The sequence below is a fragment of the Molothrus aeneus genome, chromosome 4, assembly GCF_037042795.1.
Source record: "Molothrus aeneus isolate 106 chromosome 4, BPBGC_Maene_1.0, whole genome shotgun sequence".
Lineage (NCBI taxonomy): Eukaryota > Metazoa > Chordata > Aves > Passeriformes > Icteridae > Molothrus > Molothrus aeneus.
In genome coordinates, this window is record NC_089649.1 from 7539457 (window position 1) to 7562518 (window position 23062).

At 49.2% G+C, this 23062-nt stretch overlaps 1 protein-coding gene and 1 long non-coding RNA gene across 4 annotated transcripts; one reads left to right on the forward strand and one right to left on the reverse strand.

Moving 5' to 3' along the window:
- The first annotated feature begins 319 nt into the window (after window positions 1-319).
- On the forward strand, window positions 320-9061 carry SPRY1 (sprouty RTK signaling antagonist 1). 3 transcript variants are annotated; one of them, XM_066548935.1, is made up of 2 exons: window positions 320-441; window positions 7397-9061. In XM_066548935.1, the coding sequence occupies exon 2, from the start codon at window positions 7452-7454 to the stop codon at window positions 8412-8414; it is 963 nt and encodes a 320-aa protein (XP_066405032.1). In that variant the 5' UTR covers window positions 320-441; window positions 7397-7451; the 3' UTR covers window positions 8415-9061. The 3 variants fall into 3 exon arrangements, with proteins under 3 accessions (XP_066405032.1, XP_066405031.1, XP_066405033.1); XM_066548934.1 differs by lacking the exon at window positions 320-441 and adding an exon at window positions 3438-3531; XM_066548936.1 differs by lacking the exon at window positions 320-441 and adding an exon at window positions 4468-4657.
- Window positions 9062-18256: 9195 nt separating this feature from the next.
- Window positions 18257-21231, reverse strand: LOC136555929 (uncharacterized). The gene is made up of 2 exons (XR_010783560.1): window positions 20993-21231; window positions 18257-18609 (listed from the first exon to the last, which is right to left on the reverse strand). It is a non-coding gene; the product is annotated as an uncharacterized lncRNA (long non-coding RNA).
- Window positions 21232-23062: the final 1831 nt, after the last annotated feature.

Below are 23062 nucleotides of genomic sequence, written 5' to 3' on the forward strand. Positions count from 1 at the left end.
TCATTGAGTCCGGCCATCAACTCAGTGTCACCAGTAGACCAGTCCCTAAGTGCCACATCTACACAACTTTTAAATCCCTCCAGGGCTGGTGACTCAGCCAGCTCCCTGAGCAGCCTGTTCCAGTGCCTTCAGTGAAGAATTTTTTCCTGCTCCCCAATCTAAGTCTCCACTGGTGCAACTTGAGGCCATTTCCTCTTGCCTTGTAGTATATATAGGCCTAGTGGTGTGTTAAAAAATTAGTTATGCTGGTCTTGTCCCAACAAGCATTCAGAGTTTCTGAGACTGTTCAAGCACTGACAACTACAAAGTTCCACCTGACACAAACTCAAAGTTGCTGACACACAAAGCTTTGGGGAGCTGCAGGTTCCAGTCGGTTCTCCTGATGCCACCTCTGCAAGATCATCACTGGTGAGGGAAGGACCTGAGCTACACATGCTACAGGTAAGACTGACACAACAATTTGGTTCATAATTTTGTTATAAATGCTGATGGAGGGGGGTGTTTAGTTGCCTTTGAATTTCTCTGTAACCTTAGAAATGTTGTTGCAGCTGTGAAGACCGGTTATGAAGTGACAAGTAACATGCATAAAGGGAAGCACATCTCCTGCCGAGTCTCCTCAAAGCCATGTTGGCTTTGTGACTGGGGCTGAGTGTGTGTGTCTTCCTTCTGGACTGGGATTTGTGCCTTAGCAAGGCTAAGAGATGCTGCTTAGGGAGAAATAGAATAATATTTCCAGGTGGGATCCATGGAAATAGCTGTTACTGATGGTGGGAGGATCACAGTTTATCCAGTGCATCTTTACAAAGGTCACTTAAGTCGCCTAAAGATAAAAGTTGCTTCCAGGTGTGGATTAGGAAGAAAACCAAACATAAAGCTAAGCAAGGATTGTGGTTTTGTTCTGTCCATTGCATCTTCTGGCACTTGGGCTGCCATGAGGGAGAAGTAGCATCTGACTGCAGAGGGTGGGGATTATCTCCAGTACCTGATCCTCAAAGTGAAAGTGAAAACAGGGGTTGGATCACTGCTCTTGGCCATCATTCAGTCTCTTGAACCGCATTCTGGCAGGTTTTTCTGAAGGATTTACTTTGGGCATAGAGGGCTGGTCTCTATTGACTTGGTGTCAGCTGAGCCACCTCTAGATGATGGTTTGGGGATAGAAAATAACTTGGTTGCATCAGATTCCTGCCTGAGCATCAATCCTCAAATTAAGGCCGTGCTAGGATGCAGCCATAGGTGCCAGTTCATTCTCCAGAATGTAGCTCTCCTTTTTCTAATCAGAACTTCTCACTGCTATAATTTCCAGGAATAATCTAGTGAGATGGACTTCTGTGAGGCACAGGAATGTTTGCTTGAGCCTGTGGAGAGCCTTTGGATATCGCTGGAGGGTTTTTCCTTCTTTCAGTGAAGTATTAATTCAGGTGCCAGGTGATAGTGAACACCTGCCAGTACTCTTAGTTATTTGACTGACCCATTTAAGCCTGGTATTATGTTTCTAAAATCAAGCTCTTACACTTGGCATAGATTTTTTTTAAGGTGGTCCTGGCTTTAGAGATGTGAAAGGAGAGGTGTTGAGGTGTTTTTAGGGTTGTATCCTAGGAAAAACGTATATGAGCTTTTGTGAGAACAGAGCCCCGCTACTTCCAAAGGCTCCAAGATGAACTCACACCACTAAGACTACTCTGCAGGAGTAGTGGGGTTTTTTTAATTTTCTTAGTTGCTTTGGTTCTTCAGTTGGATTTTTTTTCTCTTCATAGGTTTTTGTAACTCTTTATAGGTTCCAAAGTTTTCAGATGGATTTCACTGAAAATGATTTTGTACTTTTGTGCTCAAGGTGTGCCTGAGAATGCTTTTGGTGAACAACCACGCTTTCTAAATCCCACAGCAATATTAATACTGATTTGGTGTACTTTCATTCCACGCCAAGGATTTTTATGCCATTGTTTGTCCTTTGAGCCTCTGTCATTGGAGAATGGTATTATGGTTTGTCTGTATCAGCAATCTGTTAATTACAAACTCAGAAGTATTAGGAGTCATACTACCACTAGTATTATATTCTAGTATTCAGTATAGAACCTCTAATGCATGCAAATTTTATTTCACAGAGAGATAGGTGATTCAGGTAAAGGTTGTGCATAATAATGGAAATTTCAAAAATGCAGTTCAGGTGATTTCTTTCCAAACTTAGTGAAGTTTAATGGAAAACAACTGTGCTACATCCATGAGTGTGAGCTGGGTACACAGACTGTCACCGAGTGCCCCCTTTGTGGTACAATCCTGTTTGTAGGGATTGTTAGCTTTTGGATGTATGTTCCTGCTAAGCAGCTCCATATATCTTTAGCACATACTTCTTTTATTTGGGGCAAAAGATGGGAGAATGGTATTTTTTCTGAAAGAGATTGCTAGTGTGTTTCAGATAAACTTAAGGCTGAGTGGTGTTTAGCCAAGTACTGGAAGTCTCAACCATTCCAATACTTTACATGTTGTTATGAAATAATTCTCAGAATTTGGATGTGCTTTACATCACTTTCCCATGTTCTTTTGGTGGCCTGTTTAAATACTTCACTCAATGAGAAAAACCAAACCAACCCCCCAAAAAATCATATGTAAAAGGTAATATCTGGCCATAAAACTACTGGCTTTAAAAGCATCCCTGTATCTCTTTGGCACCATGGCAGAGATGCAGTGGGGAGCTTTGGATGGGACCTTGCCGAGGCAGGGCTGGAAAGGCGGGAGAGAGACAGCCGGGTCGATAACCCGTATCGTCTCTGGTGCTGCAGTGTCAGCCGTAAAACGATGGGAAGAGCCGCTTCCTATCTTATGGCAGGATGACAAGAGGGAATGCTCTTCTCGGGTCCTCAGCTACCTCTGCAATAGTCTGAAAGAAGCAGAAAATATCTTGTGAATATGAACGAAGGGCTGTTCCACCTGGCTTGAAGGGCGCTGACGGTAAAACACAGTCAGGAATCTCTCTGTAACGCTGTCAGAGGAGCGTGGCAGAACTTCAGCCCTTCAGCAGAGCCCAGTGCCCGGCGGTGCCGCGGCAGCTCCATGAGCGCAGACGGGGGCAGCGTGTGCGGACCGGGCAGCTCCGAGCTGCGCCGGGCCGAGCCCCCGGGGCGCTCCCTCTGCCGGCGGGGCCTCGGGGCCGGGAGGAGCCGCGGCTGCAGGACAGCGCGGGGCCGGGGCCGGAGAGGGGCAGGTCCTCCCTCCTTCCCTCCTTCATTCCTTCCTTCCTTCCTTCCTTCCTTCCTTCCTTCCTTCCTTCCCCGGCGGCCCGCGGGAGCGGCGGTGCCCGCGCGGGAGCGGCTCCCGGCGGGAGGGCGGGGAATCCACGCCGGGATTTCGGAGGCACACTGACATCAGGGGGGCGCGGCCGGCGGCGGGCGGGGGCTGCGCGCTGAAAGGCGGCGAGGCGCGGCCCGAGTCACTCCGGAACGGCGGCGGGGCAGCGCGGAGCGGCTGCCGGCACTGCCCGGGCTGGATCCGCGCCGCCAATGTGCCGCGGGAGGCGGGCGCTCACCCCGGCCCTAGGTAAGCCCGGGCGGCGCTCGCCGCGCCGCGCACCCACCTCCCGCCGGGTCAGGTGCGGGCGGGCGGCCGGGGCTCCCCGCGCCGCGCTGGGGGCGGCCGCGCTGCGAGGCGTGCGGGAGGTGCGGGTGAGCCGCGCTCGCTGCTCCGCGGGGCACCGGGCGGGAGAGCCGGGGCTCGGCTCCCCGGGCCGGCAGCGCTGAGCCGGGCGCGATTCGCTGCTCGCAGAGAAGCTCCGGCTCGGTGCTCCCCCGTCCCGCCCGGCGCGGGGTCTCCGGCGCGTCGGAGCTTTGCGCGACGCTCTCGAGCCTGCAGAGACCTCGGTGCCAGACTGCGGCGTGCGGGGTCGCCTCTCCCCGCCGCGTCCTGCCCCTGCCCCGAGCCTGTCATTCGGCCCCCGGCAGCGACAGCCAGCACATGGCTCTGTGCGGGGAGCTCGCAGGGCCATTGCATTGCGCTGCCTCTGGCTTCGTTCGCAGTTCGCTGAGCTCTGCCTGGAGAGCCAGAGCCGCTTCTTGATCGCTTTAAAAAGCAAATTAAAGATCAAAACGAAAAAGAAAAAACCCAACCCAGTCTTTCGCACCAGAGGTTGTGGTTGCACTTTGCCAGACGGGACTTGCGGCAAGGACCATGCGGTGAAGCCGAGCGCCGGAGCGGGACCGCAGCGCTGCACTCTGCGATCGCAAAGGGAAATAACAAACAGCCGGAGCAGGAGCCGCGCACCCGCCGCCTCTTCCCGGAGACCTGCATCGCAACAAGCCCCGCTGCCTGCCGCAGCCTGCAGCCGCCTGAGGCTCGATCCAAACACTCCGCTTTGCAGGAAGGGCTGGATTTGCTCCCCGTCGCCTCCGGACCGAGAGAGCTGCGGCCGAAGGAGAGCGCCGCTTCCACGGGCGGCCGGGGCCGCTGCATGCTGACCCCCGGGAGAGGGGAGTTGCGGTGGGCAGGAGAGCGGGGCTTTTCTCCGCTGGCCCAGTAGGACCTGGAGATCGGCGAGCGAGGGCTGTGCGGGGACGAGGAGCGCAGCCCGCCGGCGTTCCCCGCCCCGGGGGCCGGGAGAGCGAGGAGCCGAGGCCCCGCCGCCCCCCGCCCGCTGGATTTGCCGTTCCCGGTGGCTCCCTGCACATCAGTAAGTTGGGACCCGCCGTGCGCTCACAGCGGGGCCGGCGCTGCCGCAGCCAGCAGGTGCCGCGGGGCGCTGCGGCGCCCGCCCGGTGAGGGGCGGCCCCGACCACCTTCGCAGCGTCCCCCTCCCGGAATGGAGGCACCGGGCTGCTGCAGGAAGGCTCGCTAGGGACTGTGTCCGGCTGCGAACGAGCAGAAACGTCAAAAACACCCCCAAGCCCTCCTCGCAGGTGGGGGCCGGAGGGGCTGAGGCGGGGGTGCCGAGCCGCAGCGCGGGGAAGCCCCGGGGGCTGAGCGGCCGCTCGGCTGCTGCTTTAAGCGCCAGGTAATCTGCCCTCCCGAGGCTGGGACGGGCTAAGATCTGCCTTCCCCTGAGGAAGAGAGAGAGAAGGAGGGAAAGGAAAGGGAAAAAAAAAAAAGCCTGTGTTTTCATTCATAACTTTTTTTTCTTCCCCTTTTCCCCTCCTCTTCCTTCCTCTCCGTCAGCGCCGTGATCCGCTCCGCTCGGGGCGCAGAGGGCGCCGCGCCGCCGCCGCCCGCCCGGGGCTGCGGGGAGCGGGGCGGAGCAGGGCGGGACGGGGGGGCTGGCGGCGTGTCCGAGCGGGTGTGGAGAAGGGGAGGGAAGCGGGATCCCACCCCCGAGGTGCGGGGAGGGAGCGCAGCCCCGGGTGCAGAACCGTGAGGGCTCTCGCCGCCTGCGCCGTACGTTATTTTATTATTTTGTTTTACTCGTTTTTATTTCATTGTCCGGGGGGGAAGCAGTTTACGAGCGATCTGCGCGGGGGTGGAGGTGGCTGGTTCAACTCTCGCCCCGGTCTGCAGCTGGGCTTGTCAGTCTGCGCCGCGTTGATGTTGCACTTTCCCCCCAAAGATGGCACTGGATGTCTTTCGCATTTTCTTGGGATATTGTTTTTCATCCCCTAGGGAGCCCAGCTCCTGGCTGGTACAGCTGTAAATCTTTCCCTTTTCGCATTCATTCACCCTTGGTCTGTTGTGGATTTGTATTCAGTGCTCGTGAGGAAGGCTGCTTCTTGTGTGGGGTAGGAGGAAATTCTTTGCTGGAGGGTGGTGAGGCACTGGCCCAGGAAAAAACTGTGAATGCCCCGTCCCTGGAAGTGCCCAAGGCCAGGTCGGATGGAGCTCTGAGCCACCTGGTCTAGTGGAAAGTGTCCCTGCCCGCGGCCAGGGGCTTTGGGACTCTGCAGAGTCTTTTAGGTCCCTTCCAACCAAGCCATCCTGTGATTCTGTTCTGTGAATTAGAAGCGAGAGTGTTTGGTTTTCTGTTTAATCTGGTGACCACAAAGCCCACACAGGTGATGTTAGATGTAAAATGAAATCTTTGACTACTGCATGAGGACAAAGACGTTGTGTCACAGCAGACGCTGTCACTTTCTGCCCATGGTGACTGCCTGCTAGAAGAAACATTTCCTCTTCTTGTTCTTCCTGTGCTTCCACACCACGCTGCCTTTTGCTCTCTGGAGTGGGGAACAGCTCCATGCTGGCTGTGGTCTGGGTACGCAAGACACTCTCATAGCATTATTGGATGAGGTTTTGAAATGCGTGATAGCACTCACCTTTCTCTGCTTTCAGGTAAACACATCCCGGGGGGAGTGTGAAAAGGGACTTCTCCTCTGGCTGACAGTAAAGAAAAGCAGTTTGTTGTCTTGGTTCCCTGCATAAATGTGGCACTTAAATACTCAGCTACGTTTTTGTGTAGGTGCAGAACTGTCACTGCAGTTTTCTCAGTGTTGCAACCTTCACGTCTCTCGCTGGGCAGGATGGAAAGGGATGGAAAGGTGTAACATCTCTACTATTCTCCTGCTATTTAAAAGATAGACGAGCAGATGTTCTGTTTATTTGAGAAGCTTTCAATCTCTCTTTTGAAAATGGATTTGTTCTTTGTTTGTGTTTTGAGGTTCTTGTTGAGGGGTTTTTATCTGCTCTTAACGTTCCCATGAATGCTCAGGTACTTTTTGTTTGACACCTAGTTCATCTAAGCCTTTTCTACCCCATTTTTCTTTCACACTCCGGCCTGTGGTCAGGAAATATTTGAAAACAGGTTGTTTGCACCCTTGCTTTAATTGTATAAAGGAGCATATTAGATGTGTAGGCTGAGTTACTTTCTCACAGAAAATGTCTTGGCCACTTGACAGCACTTAGTTCAGGACTCTGTAATGCACATACGTCACTTTAAGAGGGAGACTTTCCAAATGCACTAGGAAGCAAATCTGTGGAGCTTTCTGATGCTGCACATTCAGGGAGAAGAGTGAGAACTGGGCTCGTTCCTCACTCTGCCATAGGGAACATGACCGTAGTGGTGTTCTTGGCTGTTTCCAGCTCAGTGTCAGGGGCATTCGGAATGGCTGTTGCTAGAGACAGATGTTGAGTTCAGTAGCAAGGGAGAGGCACTTCCCATGGCTTGCCAAGAAAGCATACAAGTTAATACTGGATTTTTATTTTTTAAATTTTTTTTAAATGGTATGGGGTCTCCTTTGCATTCCTGATCCATGATGCCATACCCAGACTCTCCCCATTACTGGACTTTGGCCAGATCCTCAGCACTGCTGTAATTCCCTGCTGAAAGTGATCAGTACCAGGTGGCTGGGGCAGTTTGGGCATTGCCAGATCATTTCTGTTTTCAGAAAGTATCCGGTGCTTTATCCCTCCGCTGCCCTTGATCTCACATGTGTATATGTACACACGCAGTGTTTATTTACACCTTCTGTCTCCTTCCTTATTTCAGGATCTCAGATGCATGCCAGGTTCCCGCTGAATGCCAGCAGCAGAGATCACTACAGATGGAGCCCCAAAGTCAGCACGGCAGCGGCGGCTCCCTGGTGGTGATTCAGCAGCCCTCCCTGGACAGCCGGCAGCGCTTGGACTATGACAGGGACGGCCAGCCCGCCACCATCTTGTCACTGGACCAGATCAAGGCCATCAGGGGCAGTAACGAATACACCGAGGGGCCGTCGGTGGTGAAGAAGCCGGCTCCACGGACGGCGCCGAGGCAGGAGAAGCACGAGAGGACTCACGAGATTATACCGATCAATGTGAATAACAACTACGAGCACAGGCCCGGCCAGGCGGGGCACGCAGCCCATCAGCAGAGCGCCAGGGCTCCCGTGCTGAGCCGCTCCACCAGCACGGGCAGCGCGGCCAGCTCCGGCAGCAGCAGCAGCGCCTCCTCGGAGCAAGGGCTGCTGGGGCGCTCGCCGCCCTCCCGGCCGGGCTCCGGCCACAGATCCGAGCGGACGATCCGGGCGCAGCCCAAGCAGTCGGCGCTGATCGTGGACGATCTGAAGGGGCCTCTGAAAGAGGACTTGACGCAGCACAAGTTCATCTGCGAGCGGTGCGGGAAGTGCAAGTGCGGGGAGTGCACGGCGCCGCGGGCCCTGCCCTCCTGCCTGGCCTGCAACCGGCAGTGCCTGTGCTCGGCCGAGAGCATGGTGGAGTACGGCACCTGCATGTGCCTGGTCAAAGGCATCTTCTACCACTGTTCCAACGACGATGAAGGGGACTCGTACGCGGATAATCCCTGCTCCTGCTCCCAGGCACACTGCTGTTCTAGGTACCTGTGCATGGGAGCCATGTCCTTGTTCCTGCCTTGCTTGCTCTGCTACCCTCCGGCCAAAGGATGCCTAAAACTCTGCCGGGGGTGCTATGACCGCGTCAATCGTCCGGGCTGCCGGTGCAAGAACTCCAACACGGTCTATTGTAAACTGGAGAGCTGCCCCTCTCGGGGTCAGGGCAAGCCCTCATGATTTTGGGAGGGAGGTTTACTTCCTCCAACTTCAGTTTTTCAGGTTGTAGCTGATTTTTTTTTTCCCTCTCCCCATCTTTTCTTCTTCCCCCCTCCTCTCCCATTTTGGGAGGACTGTTGCTTTCCTTTCCTTTCTGTCTGCCCAACTCCAGACACATGAGCTCTTCCCCTTGCATCTTTGCTCTCCTCCTCCTGCTGACTTGGCTGAGTGTGGAGCATTTCACGCAGTCACTGCTGCTCTTTGGTAAGTGTGGACCTGGGATCTGCACCTGCCGCTCCTTCGGGCAGGGTCTTTGAGTTTGTAACTGAACCACTCCTGAAAGAGACAGTGAGGGCTCACTGGGCTCTTGAAGCTTCTTGCTCTGTGAATATCTTCCCAAAGATGGTTTTTTTTTTTTTTTTTGTTCTCAGCAAGTTATGGTTTTTTTCTCCTTAACCTCCTGGGTGCCAAGGAAGAATAACTTTCCTGAGTGAGCTGGATTGTGAAATAACTTTTTGTGTGTGTTCTTTCTGGAGAGGGATGTAAAATAAAGGCTTCACCAAATCAAAGGCCTGACTCTTCTATAAGCAGCCTGCTTCTTTTTGCATCTTTTTTTTTTTCCCCTCTCTCTTTTTCTCTTAACTTTTGGAACATTCTCAGACCTGAGAATTGCCCAGCCTTTTTTTTTTTTTTTTTTTTTTTTTTACATTTTCAGTGTAACTTCAGTTTTTGCTACACTATGTAGATCTTCACATTGGAGACATTGTGGCTGCAACATACTCATTTGTTTCTTCTGCTGTCCAGTCTTTGAAGGATATTGCCCACTCCACCCTCCTAACCCAGTTTTTATAGTCTGTCAGTATCAGTTCATATTAAAGTTGGTGGTGTTCATATATCCAAACAGCCTTCAGGTGTCATTGAGTCACCTAAATGTTCTTGAATCCTTCAAGTCTCTTGTGATTCTTTGGCTTAGTGAGTTTAGCTCTGCTCTGTACTTTATAATTTTATTCTGTCCCTGTTTTATTGCCTTAGCCACAAATTGTGGTCCTTTTTTGTATATTTTATGTATAAAACACAAAGTTGAATCCCAACTATTTTTAAGACAAAAGTCTGTTAAAACTTTTTTTATTGTAAAGAATATTTATTATGTGAATCTCTATTATTTTATGATATTTATTGCAAAAGACTTCGAAAATGTACTCATGTCTGAATATAACAAAATATCAATACTTAACGAAATAAGGATGACACAAAGAAAGTACATATGTTAACTATAATGCAGAAAATATATTAATTAATGAAAATGCCTCTGGAGTTCTTTTGTTACAATGACAGGTTGTGAGCTACCTGTGTGTATTGCTGGGCTCTTCCTCCTCCTGCAGGTCTGTCAGGTGGCAAATAACCTCCTATTGATACTTCAAAGCCACTAGTCTTTGCTCTAGTTTAGTTTACCTAATTTTAAGTTTAAGCCAACTATATATCAAATAAGGGATGTTTAATACAATTGAATCTGTGTTGTGCTTAACAGTGCCAAGAAATGGAGGCTCTATTTATTTACCAAAGCATTTGGAAATACATTTGTGGAGGAGGAAACCACAACTTCCAAGTTGGTTTCTTTTTTGGTGTTTGGTTTGTTTTGTTGTTTTTTTTTTTTAAGGAATACCACATCAACATGCAAAGCCATTTAAAATTTTCCTATATAGAACTTCCTGGCTGGTTAAATTGTGCAGCAGCTGAAGAAATTAATCTTCCCCATCTCGATTCTAAATAAAAAGCTTGGAGCCAGGATGAAAAATAGTGATTGTGTTGCTGTAGTTTGGTAGCTTTGAAATCTGGCAATGTGTGTGTGTTTGGGCCTATGTCTATGACTTATTTGGTTCTTTTCCCATACGTTTTCCAATGTCAACTGAGTCTTCTGTCTTTAAATTAAAGGCTCTTAAGGGTGACCTAAGTGTCACAGCTACTTGTGGCCATTTAACACACATTCAACAGAAAAAGCTTTTCATTAAGTGTGAATGGGGAGACCTCATTCTTTTCCTCATGTGGGTCAAGGTTACATCACAATTCTCCTGAACTTTAAAAGTTTTAAATGGATGCAATTTCACATGGCGTTCAGAGTAAGTGGTTCTAGAGAAACTCCACTTCAGAACAGAGCAATGACTTGACAAATGTGTCATATCTTGCTCTTTTTTGAAGTCCTGCTGCTTTGAATTACCATATTCAAGCTGCTCTGACTCCCAGCACGGTGATGATTTGAATAAGCTCGGCTTTTTGTAGTTAATTCCATCCCAGCTGATGGCACAGAGGTGACTGAGAAGCTGATTTTTTATTAAGCAGCACAGCTGACCCCTGAGAGGTACAAAGAGAAATCATCACCTGAGTACATCTAGGAATGCTTTGCAAGGTGCCCGTGGTGCTGCTCCTCTGTGTGACAGAAGTGACAGCCTGGGGGGCAGCACTGGATGCACACGGATTCTGCTTTCCAAGATTTCCCGGGAGGAAGCAAGGGCAGGAATGTTCCTGAGGAGCAGGGACTCGCGCTCCTTCGCTGTCCCCGCGCCTCTCGAAGAGCGACAGCTGCAGACGGCCCCACGGACACAATGGGGGCCTTGTGCGGCGCTGGCCGGAGATGGCCACGGGTAACCGTGTGCTGACACCCGGGAACACGGCGCCAGCTGCCTCCTCTGCCGCACCACAGCCAGCTCCCTGCTCGGGGCCGCTGCTCCAAGGGTGCTGCTCGTGCCTCCTCAAGGAAAACGTTGCCCTCTGTGCCTCTGTCTCTTTTTTTTCAGCCAGGTGACTGATTTCTCTGGGGGTTTTGGGTTGGTTCCTAGCAGAAGAGAAGAAATCCCAAAGAATGCATGTGTTCTCCATCCTTTAATATTTGTCTTCCATCAGGAGCTAGGTTGTGACACTGTTTCAGATCTCTTTTTTAAGACAACAGCTATGCTCTAGTTAGTCATGCTAATGCCTCCTTTACTGACCACATTTTGGGAATAACTTGAAGTTGCAGTGCCTCTGGAGAAAAAATTGACTGGGACCTACACAGCAAAGAGAAGAAAACAGTTCCTTGCAGATCTTGGATGGTTTACTCATTGCCAGGTAGAGCAGACAGTGTAAGAAAAATGAGAATAATGTGTTTTTCTCTTGGGTTAGATGCTGTATGCTCTGCATTTAACATAAAAATATGTGGGCACAGAGTTTGTGGTAATTGGGAGTGGGGCTGCAGCTGAGCCTCACCCCTAATTGGCTACAGCTGTGCAGAACAGGTGAATGGTATTGAAGTGCCCAGGGGCACTGGCCAAGCACCAAAGGGAGCAGAGGGCACACAGGTGCAGGGCATCAACAGGAGGGGATAAAAGGCTGGGCTGAAGGGCAAGAAGGGCAGATACCTGCAGCCTTCTGAAGAGATGGGGTCTTACTGTGTGTGGGCAGACACCAGAAGCCTTCTGATGAGGTGAGGTGTTACTGTGGATGGGTGAATGCTTAAAGCCTTCTGGATTTGTATGGTGGTACTCTGTGTGTGGGGCTGTCTCAGCTATAGTGACACAAATCTATCTGAGCTCGCTCCTGGCTACTCTGGAATGTAAGGTCACGGCCACTGTGCCATGGAAGTGGCTGGGGATTCGTTCAGGCAGTTGGGTTTTGTGGTGTAGGACCATGCAGGGTTGGGTGAGAGCACGTGAATGTCTTGCCAGCTGAAAGAGAAGGGAGCAAGCTGATGGCTGGAGGAAGTGAAGCTGTGAAGCCTCCACAGCCTGAAGCAGCACAGGTTGCTTTAGCGATGCCCCAAGTGGTCAGCCACTGTGTCTGTTCTACTTTCCACAGTGGAATGGCCATCCAAGGATGCTGTGTTCTGTTGGAAGGGGGGGTTGCTGAGGGGGTTTCCAGCAATTAGGGCACAGAAGTGCACATTTCAGTCTTTCAACTCCAAATTTATCAGCAGGCTGTTTGAGGTTCCTCCTCCGTGTTCGCAGAGCGCCAGAGTGTCAGAGCCTATTGCACTGTAGCTCATAACAATTACTTTTTCCCCCTGGTATTTCTGAGATCCTGTCTTGAGAAGCCAAGAGAACTCTGTGTAAAATGATGGTGTAATTAGGCAGTAAGTTCAGCTGACCTACTGACCCAATTGCATGGGTGATGCATTTGGCTGAGGCTGCCATCTGCTTCCAACAGCGAAGGTTTCGGACGTGCAAGGTCTGGGTTGAAGGAGAAGTCCAGCAAGCTGGAATTCTTGCTTTGCTTAGTGTCTCAAAACTCACAATAAGAGAGATGAGTTTAGGAAACAGCAATTTAGCAAAAAAACAATAGATAGATAAAGTTTCCGTGTTCCATGCTGGAGGAATCTATGGTTGGGGTGGGAATTTGCCCTCAGAGTTGGGGTGTTCCTATAAATTCTGCTCTAGTACACCAATGCTGGGGTGTGGGTGAGGGTGTTATCCAAGGGGGGATAATGCCTAACAAATGAGAAGTACTTGCTCTTATTTATGATTCCATATCATAAAGACAGGTGGGAGAGGATTAGCTCCTCTGTCTGTGATAAAGCAAATCTGTTAAGAGGGATTAAAGGGGCTAGATGAAGTGTTTTAATGGACTTATATGAAGTAATAGATTTTTGTCCTGGAGGAATGTTCAAGACTCACTGATACTAATGCATTTCTTGTTCTGCTAAAATTACCTCCAAATTCTAAGGAATCCTGATTAATTGTTGGCCTTCTTCCAGCTTCAGCATTTGTGTCAGTCATGGTGGTGCTTCAAAAAAAAAAAAACCCTGGAATAAAATTCTGTTCTGCTGTCACACAGCTGGGTTTAGCAGCCTTACACAGTACATGGGGCTGCACAGGTCTTGTTCTGCTGACCCTTCATTTGCAGGGCAGTTTGCTTTTGGGGCAGCTCTTATCATTTGTAGTTCTTCCCTGTGGTTGTCTTTCACCTTGCTCTGGTTGGTGGGAGGAGCCAAGGCATGGCTTCTTCCCTTGGCATTACTTCCCCAGCCACGAGGAGCCTGTGGTAAGGAGCTGCTCAAAAAGATCACTGGAAGGATCTGCTCAAAAACCTTGTGACCTCCAGAGTGATATTTACAGCGTGATATCTACATAGTGATAGTTACATGTTTGTGATAAATGGATGCAGTGCAGTTGGTTTTCCCAGGAGCTGCCAGTCCTGCTTCTCCTGGTGAAGCTGTCTTGAGATAGTGCCTCATTTACTTACCAAGAAATACAAATTTGGGAAAGTTTTCCTGCAAACCACACATGGCTTGGCTTTTTAGTTCAAGTGTGTATGGGTGAGATACTAGTCTTAATGAATAACCAAACAAGAACCAGAAATTCAACTGGATTTTTCAGTATTCCTGGTATATGCATGGGGCAGTATTATAAGAGAAACAGTGTGCTTCCAGGAGAAGTACATATTCCAAAATTAGTTTGCAAGTGTGGTAGCTCTTTATTTTGGAGCAGAGAAGCATCCATTTGGTCAGTCCTTGGAGAAAGGTGTGCCTGGTAGCCATGGCTCTGGCCTTGTAAGCACGCCCTGTTTTGTGAACCTTTGTCTACACGTTGGTTGGGTGCCCCGACCTGAAAACAAACATCCTGCAGAACACGATGTCAGGAGGCACAAACAGCCTGACAGAGGCTCTGCCCCCAGGGGCTGAACCCCATTGTGTTTGTGCAAGAAGGAGCACAATGGGACATCCTGCCTGACCCCGCAGGGTCGCTGCCAGAGTATGAGCGGGTTTATTCCATGGAATATTTCTTCTCAATGGAGCTGATGGATTTACACCAGTGAATGAGCTGGCCGGGAGACAGTGCCTGCACTGCCTTAGGAATGCCCAGTGCTCATAAATGTTAGGATGTTCTCAGTTTGTGGGATGAAGTGACTGTGAGAAGTAGCCGGAGCTCCCTAAATAGGCTGAAATTACATAACTGATTAACTACTTAATGGCTATTTTAAATGAAACCTCCTGTTTTCTGGCACATGCTTCAATTTCCAAACCACCTGAGAGTTCTTGCAGGAGGATTCCTCTTCCACACTCCCATCAGGAGGAAGGGATGAATTTACCTGGCCTGGATGAAGGTTCCCTCCAAAGCTTCATTTCTTCTGTGATGTCTGATCAGATGTTTTTGGACTTGTGCACTTTATAAGTAGCACACTTCCAGATGAAAATGAATAAACTAGTTGCCTGAAAGGAAGGGGGAAGTGCTGGAGCTTTCCTCTAACCCGGATATTTGGAGATTGCACAGAACTTTCTTTTTATACCCAAGTCTTATCTAAATCCAGTCTCGTTTACCTGACCCCTTCTTTTTAGGGAATAATTGTCCACTTGTTCATTTTTCTACATGGCATGCAAAGTTCTTCTGGATGGAATGTGCTATGACTACAGGAGCACCTGTGCTGTCACTGAGGCACTTTTTGATTTCATACCTTTTTAAGTGTCCTGTATCTCATCCAATTCAAAGTGAGGATAAACCTGGTTAGTCAGGGTGGGAAATACAGGATAGTTGGATGTCATGAATTTTTGTTCTGAAATTCAGCTCCAGGTATGAACTTTGCCAAACTTTGGCTGTACCTGGGCTCGAATTTACTGATCTGCCAAGAGTATGTGAAGAAATATTGTTAGAGTTGAAAATGCACCAGAGTTCTGCTGTGTTAAATAGCCAAAGGTCTCTCTGGAGCAAGTGGTAGAGATAGAAGGTGCCATTCAGGAGTCTCCACAGAGATTTTTGTATGGGCTTTCAAATCTGGAGTTCTAGGGCCTGTGCTCTTGCATCCCCATTTTCCATCCCTTGCCCTGTACTGGAGCAGGAGCACTTGCCATGGTAGTTCCTGAGTCATCCATCACTGCTGCCAGGTGCAGATAACATCCCTAGAAAATTTAACCTCATCTGCTCTCCCTCCTGACAGTTCTAACACACACACTGGGGTTGGGACAACTCTATCTGTTCAGGTGGCAAAAATTGCGAAGTATCTCAGAGCATTTTGCACTTGGACTTAAATTCTTTCAAATTAACTGTGCCTGATAAAACAGCTCTGAAGGAAACTGTTCTTTGGCTGCTGGGAAAACTGGGGCTGGAGGGCTGTGTGGAGCCACGCTGTGAGGCGCTGGCACAGCCAGGAGCCTTTGACCAGCAGTGTTTAATTACTGAGTCATTCTGTGCAGATGGATGGATGGGAGAGAGGGAAAAAACCATCCTGCTGGAAACTGTAGCACTTTCTGGAGAACATTTAAAACATGCCATGGATGGGGGGTGTGGTGGCTTAGAAGGATTGTTAATACTCTGGGGGGAAAAAGATGCAATCCCAAACCAGGGACCAATTTGAAATGTGCTTGGGTCGGCACACTGTATGGTATGATCCACCTGTAATGAACAGTTTCCACCTTTATTAGTTTTTGGCGTGTTTTTTTCGTGGCAGCGGTGCTGGTGTCTGGTTGTCAGCGTTTGGTTATGTGGGAAACGAGGTAAGGGCCTAAATAATACATGTTACTTGAGGGGCTGGAAACTAGAGCCATATCCTATGGCCTTCTAATTAAAACTCTTTATTTCCACAGATTTATTCTGTGGGCCTTACTAAATAGATCAGCCTTGGGTTTCTAATGGTGACTACTTGAGGAGGAATGTCGCCTTTGTTCCCCTGAATGGTGGGGAGCAGATTACCGGGCTGCCAATTTCCTGCTGCCTTTCAGAGCTGCAATTTGAGCCCTATTTGCTCCTGGCTCTTGCACAATTGGAAACAATGGGTGGCTTCTTTCAGGTTTCACTTCAGAGCTCTTAGAAACTGGGGAAGTGGCAAAAGCCCTACTTTACAGGTAATTAACAATAGATAATGTTTGCTCTGCGTCCCCCCGTCCCCCCCCCTTTTTTTTTTTTTTTCCAGAGCTGATAAAGGTAGAAGTCCACACCGAGCTGCCAATATAGAACCCGCAGGGGCAGTTTTGTGGATGTAGTCCCGGCCACAAACCCATCAAGGTGATGATGAGGGTCAAACCTCTAAGCAAACGCAGGGAAGCCACACCAGAAGAGCTGCTGGGCTGCCAGCAGTGCTGAGGGCGCTGTGCCAGTCGGCCCGGTGTGTGTGAGTGTTTGCTGGTGTGAACCTGCCCTTTGATTTAGGGCCCCTTTTTATTGTAGCCTCTATCTCCTTTATTAGGTGCGCTCTACTCATACCTTGTTGACGTTTATGTAGGATAGTTAAATGTTTTCTTGGGGATATTCCATTCTAGGAAACCACCTGTCCTGTAAAGTTTATCTTAAATACAGAAGCTTGTTTTACCACATAAAGATAGAAGTGGCTGTTGTTTAATCTTATCTTGCTAATGGAGGGTTGTGGATGCCTACCAAGAAGATACAAAGAGGTGTTCTTGCCATGTTATTAAAAGTTATCAAAAAATGGTTTAGGGCGGATGGACACTGTCTGAATTGGGATGCTTGTGCCTCTCTGTGTTGGAGGTGCTCTCCTTCCTTACCTCCCTGCCTGAAGACACATCACTGTAGGTGGCTACTGGAACTGCAGATGTGGGTGCAGGGCTATGGACCAAAACTGGGATGTATCCAGCAGCACTGAGGAGATTCAGTCCCTGCACTCCATCCATGTATTGCATTTGAACACGTAACCAAAGTATTAAAAAACAAATGAACACGAGAAGCAGTTCTGCATTTCATACCTGTGTTTCTGAGTTTCCCATGGGGATTCCAGAATTTCATTAGCTTTAACTGTGAGCATGGCTTTTGCTTCTTGTTTTTACCATCTGCAAGGCCTGGACTCAGTAAAATACTTCTGTTCCTCCTCCTTCCTGTTGTAGCTGCCCCTCTTACTGCCATGACTTCAGTGATATCTTTTAGGCTGTAAATCTTACCATTGAAACCATCCCAGAAGGAGAGAAAGATTGCAGAGTTGCAACATTCTGGATGTATCTCTGCTCCAGAGCAGGAGCAGATGGAAGGATGCCCATGCCCTCTGTTGCTCATCTTTACTGAGCTTTGAAAAAGAAGAGGAAGATATTCTGAGCAGAGGCTTGGAGCCAAGCTGTAAAACTGCCTCACTGGTAGGTTTGTTAGGAGATTGTGATTATTTCCCCCTTTCTCCAGTTCCTTGCAGATAATTTACGAAGATGGAGGAGATCTGAATGAACAAGGTATGTGCCCATTATCCTTCCCACCTGGGAGTCTGCAGCAGTGCTTCCATGAGATGCCAACACAAAGTTTTTCTGGCTCTCCTGTGCTTATGGACAATGCAGTTATATAAGCTAGTAAAACAATAATGGAAATGTCTCCCATGACAGGAGCTGTATGATGGATAATCCTTTTCTCCTCCTGCATTCTGTGGGCAGAGGGACACGTGGGGCTATTTGCACATGCACTCAGTGTACACCAAAGGTTTCCCCCTCCTGCCTCAAAGGCCTCCCCAGCGCCCTTGGGCAGAATGTTCTTTGTGTCAGCCCTGCTCCTACGTGATGTTCTGCTGGGGAAACGCTGCCTCCCTCATGATTTTCAGAGGATGTAAATTTGCCAAAACAAATGTCGGGGAGAGGAACGCCTGACAATTCTGTTTTGATTTTATGTAACCTTTACAATGCCCTCCCTGCAATGCCTCCCAGATAAGGAGGTGGTGTTCCAAAGAAAGAGAATGGTTACAGCTCCTGATGACCTCATCTCATCTCCCTGTTTCAAACAAGGCTCTTTTTGATGGGTTACGAGACGTGACATCAGAGTTCTGGGTTTTGTGCCTGCAGCACTGGTGGGAAGCATCCCACGGAGCGAGCCCACTGGCTGGGCAGAAAGGGCAGCAGTGAGACAGGAAAAGTCTGAGTGACAACAGCCACAAAGCAATGGAGGAGTTGGACAAGGCTGTACAGTAATACACCAGAGTCAGAATGGAAAATGCTTTTTAAAATTCCCTACATCCTTCTTTTGCCATCAGCTTGCGTTCAAAGTAGTCAAGTTGTTCAAGCACAACAGGACTGCCATGGGTCATGGCAAGGGCTGGAGGCTAAAGGCTGTCAGGCTCAGCAAAACCTGGAGTTAAGCACTTTGCCAAGTGAAGGAACCAGATCTCAGCAGGATGTGGTGGAGGTGGCTCTGTCTCTGTTGCCCTCCTGTGCTGGAAATGCAGGGATGGCTTGTAAAGCCAGACTCCAGAAGAAATTTCTTGTCTAAGGAGTCTCAGCTTCAAGTTTCTGCTGAAGCCTCAGCTCAGTCCAGCCATCCAAAGGAGATGCTACCTGGCAAAGGAGAGCAGGAGAAAGTACTGAGTCATCTGCACTTATTTTCCTAACAAAAGGTTTCAGGTGGTCCATAGCCTAGGGGTTATATTCTTATCTAGATTTAGGCAGGAAACCCTTTGATTTACAACTGGATGTAAGGAATAGTGATTGCTTGCCTCATCTGCACAGTAGATTGCTGGCATCTATTTCCCTTAGGTTACAAGCCTAAAGGATCCCATGTCAGCAAGACACTGGAAGTGTGTGTTGTTGGCTAAGCCAGTTAGGATGCTGAGAACATGGCAGACCAACGCTCCAGGGTTTGTAAATTCAGGGTTAAATGGAAAAAAACTGCCTGGAAACGTCTGAGCTACTCAGCTGGTGGCAAACTCCTTTCTGCCCCTTGAGAGCACCTGGCATGCTCCACAGAATTGGAAAGCCCAAACTCCCCACAGCTGAAGGGACACCCAGGCCAAGAGCCTTTGGTTGTATAGAGGGGTATTAAGCAAGCCTGCTTTTCTTGAGGCAGGTCACAGTCTGGTCTTGATCTCCTTCAGGCTTGCCCCAAGACCTGCAGCCTCAAACCCAAGGGTTTGTGACAGGAGAGCTGTGTTGTTTTCCTGCATCCCTTCTGGAGCTCCAGTGGATTTGGTGAGTTTGTGCTAAGGATTTCAGCTAAAATTGGCCTGTGATCAAGCTACAAGGGCTTGATATGAGAATTACAGGATCTGCTCCCAGCAAAATGCTGGGTTTGAGTCAGCCAGGGAGGCCAAATGGAGGTTCTTACCAACTTAGTCTTTGTTGGGTGCCTAACTAGAGCTAAGCCTCCTGCAAGGACAGCGGCTTTGGCTGCCTTTTGTGATACAAATGGGGTATGTTTAAAGCCCTGTTTGTGGCTGGGAGTGGGAAGCTGTTTGTTTGAGGGTATTAACTGTCTGGTAGCACTCCTGGCCCTCATTGAGGTGGCCCCAGGAGCAGGGTAGCATGGAAATGCCACTTGCAATTAAAACCTGTGTTTCAAAGTGCAGTTCTGCTGCTTGTTCACGCTGAGAAGGGTTTCCTATCTTTCAGAGTCTTTTGGTCGCTGGGCTACATTTAATAGGATGAGATTTATTTTTTTTTCCCCCCTTTCCCCCTTGAACCACAAAGCTGCCAAGCTATCCAGGAAAGAGACTTGTAATTAATGCTAAGTGGAGTGGAAAGCAGGGTGGCTGCTCAGCATAGGGCATGCTCTGGCCTCAAAGAATGCCAGTGGAGCTCTGAAACAACTGTGAGTCTCCAGGTTTTTAATCATGCTACGTGGGAGTAGGAGCTGCCCCCACTGCAGTGAATCTATTTGGCTCCATTGTGGCTGCAATGTGAATATTGTACTGCTGGGCCATGGAAGTGTCCCTTTGGATGGGTTTCTCTTTTGGGGCACTCCAGGAAAGGCTGGATTTGCTTCTCTTTAAAAGGTTTGTCTAAGTTCCTGCAGGTTGTGACCTTGCAGTTTGGGGCTGTGATCTTCCTGGTGATAACCTCATCATCTCGCCTTGGCCTGTCCCTAAAGGGTCTGTTCCAGGGACACGTTTTCTCAGCCATCCCCTCCTCCTTGCACACAGCTTTGTCGTTCCAGTAAGTGGTTTCACTTTCTGAAGTGTTGAAAGTGGCTGTTAAAGCAGCAGCTGCCTTAACCTGGGGCTCACCTGCTTTACATTTGGGATTTTTTCCCCTGCACCTTCAAGCTGTTTTCCCACTGGGTTTGATGAGCAAGTGGAATGCAGTTTCCATGTCTGCTGTATGGGTTCTAGACCTCATCCTGGGCAGTAATAGGGCAAGGCTTTTTGCTCAGCTCTCAGAGAGACAGGGAATGTGGTGGGCAAGTCCTTTGCTTGTGCTTTTCCAACCACTTCTGGGTGTCTAAAAATCCTTAGAGAAAAATGCCTGTGACTGCCAAGAAACCCTTAGCTACAAAAACAGAGAATAGATCAGTACTGAGTGGCAAAAAAAAAAAAAAAAAGTGAGGAGCAGGAGGAGTGACATTGGGGTTTTTTAACACACTTTATAGTAGGTCCATTTCAACTCTGTGGTTTTACTCTTTGGCTTTGCATTCCCAAACTGCATCCTGCATTTCTGTGTCTGTTTGGTGAGACTATAGCAGAAACACTGGTATCTTTGCACTGCCTCAGCTTGCAGAGCTGTAGAGAATAAATACCAGAGCTGTTGCCTTGGCCATTTGGTCACCTTGCTGTTGGTAGTGGGTTTTTTTTTTCATTCACTAACAAATAGGCTGTGGCAGAGGACCTGCTGTGTAGGCTCTCAATTTGAACTTTTGCTTTGTGGGTTTTTTTTGCTGTTGTTTCCCCCCCCCCCCCCCCTCCATTTAAAACAAAGCCCCTCAATTGTCAAGCTGTGTCTGACTTACTCAGAATTCCCGAATTTTGCTTCCTTTTCGAAGGTGGCAGTACAGAAAGCCGATGTATGGAATATTTTTCTCCTCCAGTGTGTGCGTGGATCTGCCCCCAGGCCGTATGTCGGTGTTTCCCAGCTGCCCGGGTTTCTCATGCAGATGAGCCCTGCAAAACGGTTTCCTCCTGCACCCTGTCAGGACAAAGGCTCAGTTGTTGTTTTCTGTTGATAAACTGGACATTTAACTGCTTCGTTTCCCCCCTACTACAGCAGAATTAGTCGGGGGCTATTTGCTCAGGCCCCAATCCCTGGGATTGCTGGGACAATCGCTCAAGAGGTTCCGATTTAGAAACCAATGAATGTCAAGCTGAGCCTCTGAACTAAACTTTCTTTGAGATGAGCCAGAGTGACCTGCAGCGAGCTCCAAAGAAGAGTGCAATGACCCCCCCCTCCCCTTCCCTTCCCGAAAGGAAAAATATTTCCCAGACCACTGGGAACCCTCCTGACTTCCTCTCCTGTGAATTCTGGATTAGTGTGATTTGCATGCTTAAAGTTAATTCACTGGTGAACGGCGGAGGTGTCTGGGCGCTTGAATAGATTCAGCTCCTCGCCGCCGAGTGCCAAAGGCCTCCGGTGCGAACCGCGGAGCGAGGGAAAGTGAGGACATGGAGGACAACTGCAGGGCTGAGGGGAGGGAGGAGGGATTGTACCATTTGTACTGAAGTGTTTGCAATTCTGCCCTCCCACAGGCCATGGCAACTGGACTGAATGTAATCTGGCCCTTTTATTTTCTTGCTTTCATTCAAGTGAGGCCATATAACAAGTGGGGAGAGAGAGGAAAGGGGGAAATGCATGAAGTATACATAATAAAGGTGATGCTGCTGGAAATGCCATTTGCTGCTTAAAAATGCAACCAAAACCCAGCGTACTGGATGGGTTGGGATTTTTAGTCCACTAGGTCCCTGGCAGGCTTCTTCTTTAAGCCATCCTTAAAAACAAAACAAACAAAAAAAGCTCTGTCTGGTCACCCACAGACCTTGCTCCCTGATAAGGGCCATCTCTCATGGCCAAATTAAAACATGGGCTCCATCTTGCAGCTCGCCCTTGATGAGACGCATCCATCCGCCCGTTAGGAATGTTTCCGTTTCCAATTTTTTGGTGCCTGGGAAAGCTGCTTTAAAATTGATGGGGGAGAGAAAGAGGGGGGGGAAAAAAAAAAGAAGAAGAAAAGTTTGAATCATTGCATGGAGTCACTGGCCCCGCTGAGGGGGCTTTCTCTGTCCTCTGAAGAACAGACCACGCACAAAGCCAGATGGTTCCCGTCTGCTGGCTTTATTCAATGCACTTCCTCCCACAGACGGGAGCCCTTTTGCCCTCCTTCCACCCCCCTCTTTCAAGCATCCACCACTGGGCCTTTCTGTTCTGCGGCTGGAAATAATCTTTTATTGCCCAGTTGTTCGGAAGTGACCTTTTGCCCTTGATTAGATAGCACCAGGCTCTATCGCCGGATTGCTTTTGAGCTGGCAGTTGCTTTTTTGTGTCCGCTGATCCGGTGTCAGGGAGAACAATGCAAGGCTTTGCAAAATTTTAGTCCGGCTAAGGCTCCATGTGGGATGGCGGGGGTAGGGAGGGACGGCGTTGGATAAAGCGGCCTCGCGGACCATGATTAATTATATGAAAACATTTCCTTTAATAAACTGAAAAACAAATCGTGTTTTGCTTTGGGTTTTATATTCAGCTCGTGCACTGATGCGAACCGCCGTGCGCTCCTTTCCAAGCCCTCGGATCCCCAGCGGAGGCAAAGGGGCAAAACTGCTCCTTGTCCCTCTCCTGCGGGGTTTTTGTGCCTGGCTGCTCAGGCAGGTGAGCTGAAACCTGCCCCCAAAGCTTCCAGCTGGCGTCGAACTCAGTGTTTTACTCATGGGGTGGATGGAGGAGTTATTTCAGGGAGAGGCTCTCAGGCCCTGAAGGACAATAACTGATCCTTCTCCAAAAAGCAGCTCTACAGGTAACTAAGTTTCAGGCTTTGTCTACAGGTAACTAGATTCCTCTTTAGAAAGGAAGATTCCCCTTTCTTTAGAAAGAG

What these genes read in the sequence shown, in the direction of transcription:
- SPRY1 (XM_066548935.1), top strand. Translation starts at nt 7,452, where the DNA reads ATGGAGCCCCAAAGTCAGCACGGCAGCGGCGGCTCCCTGGTGGTGATT.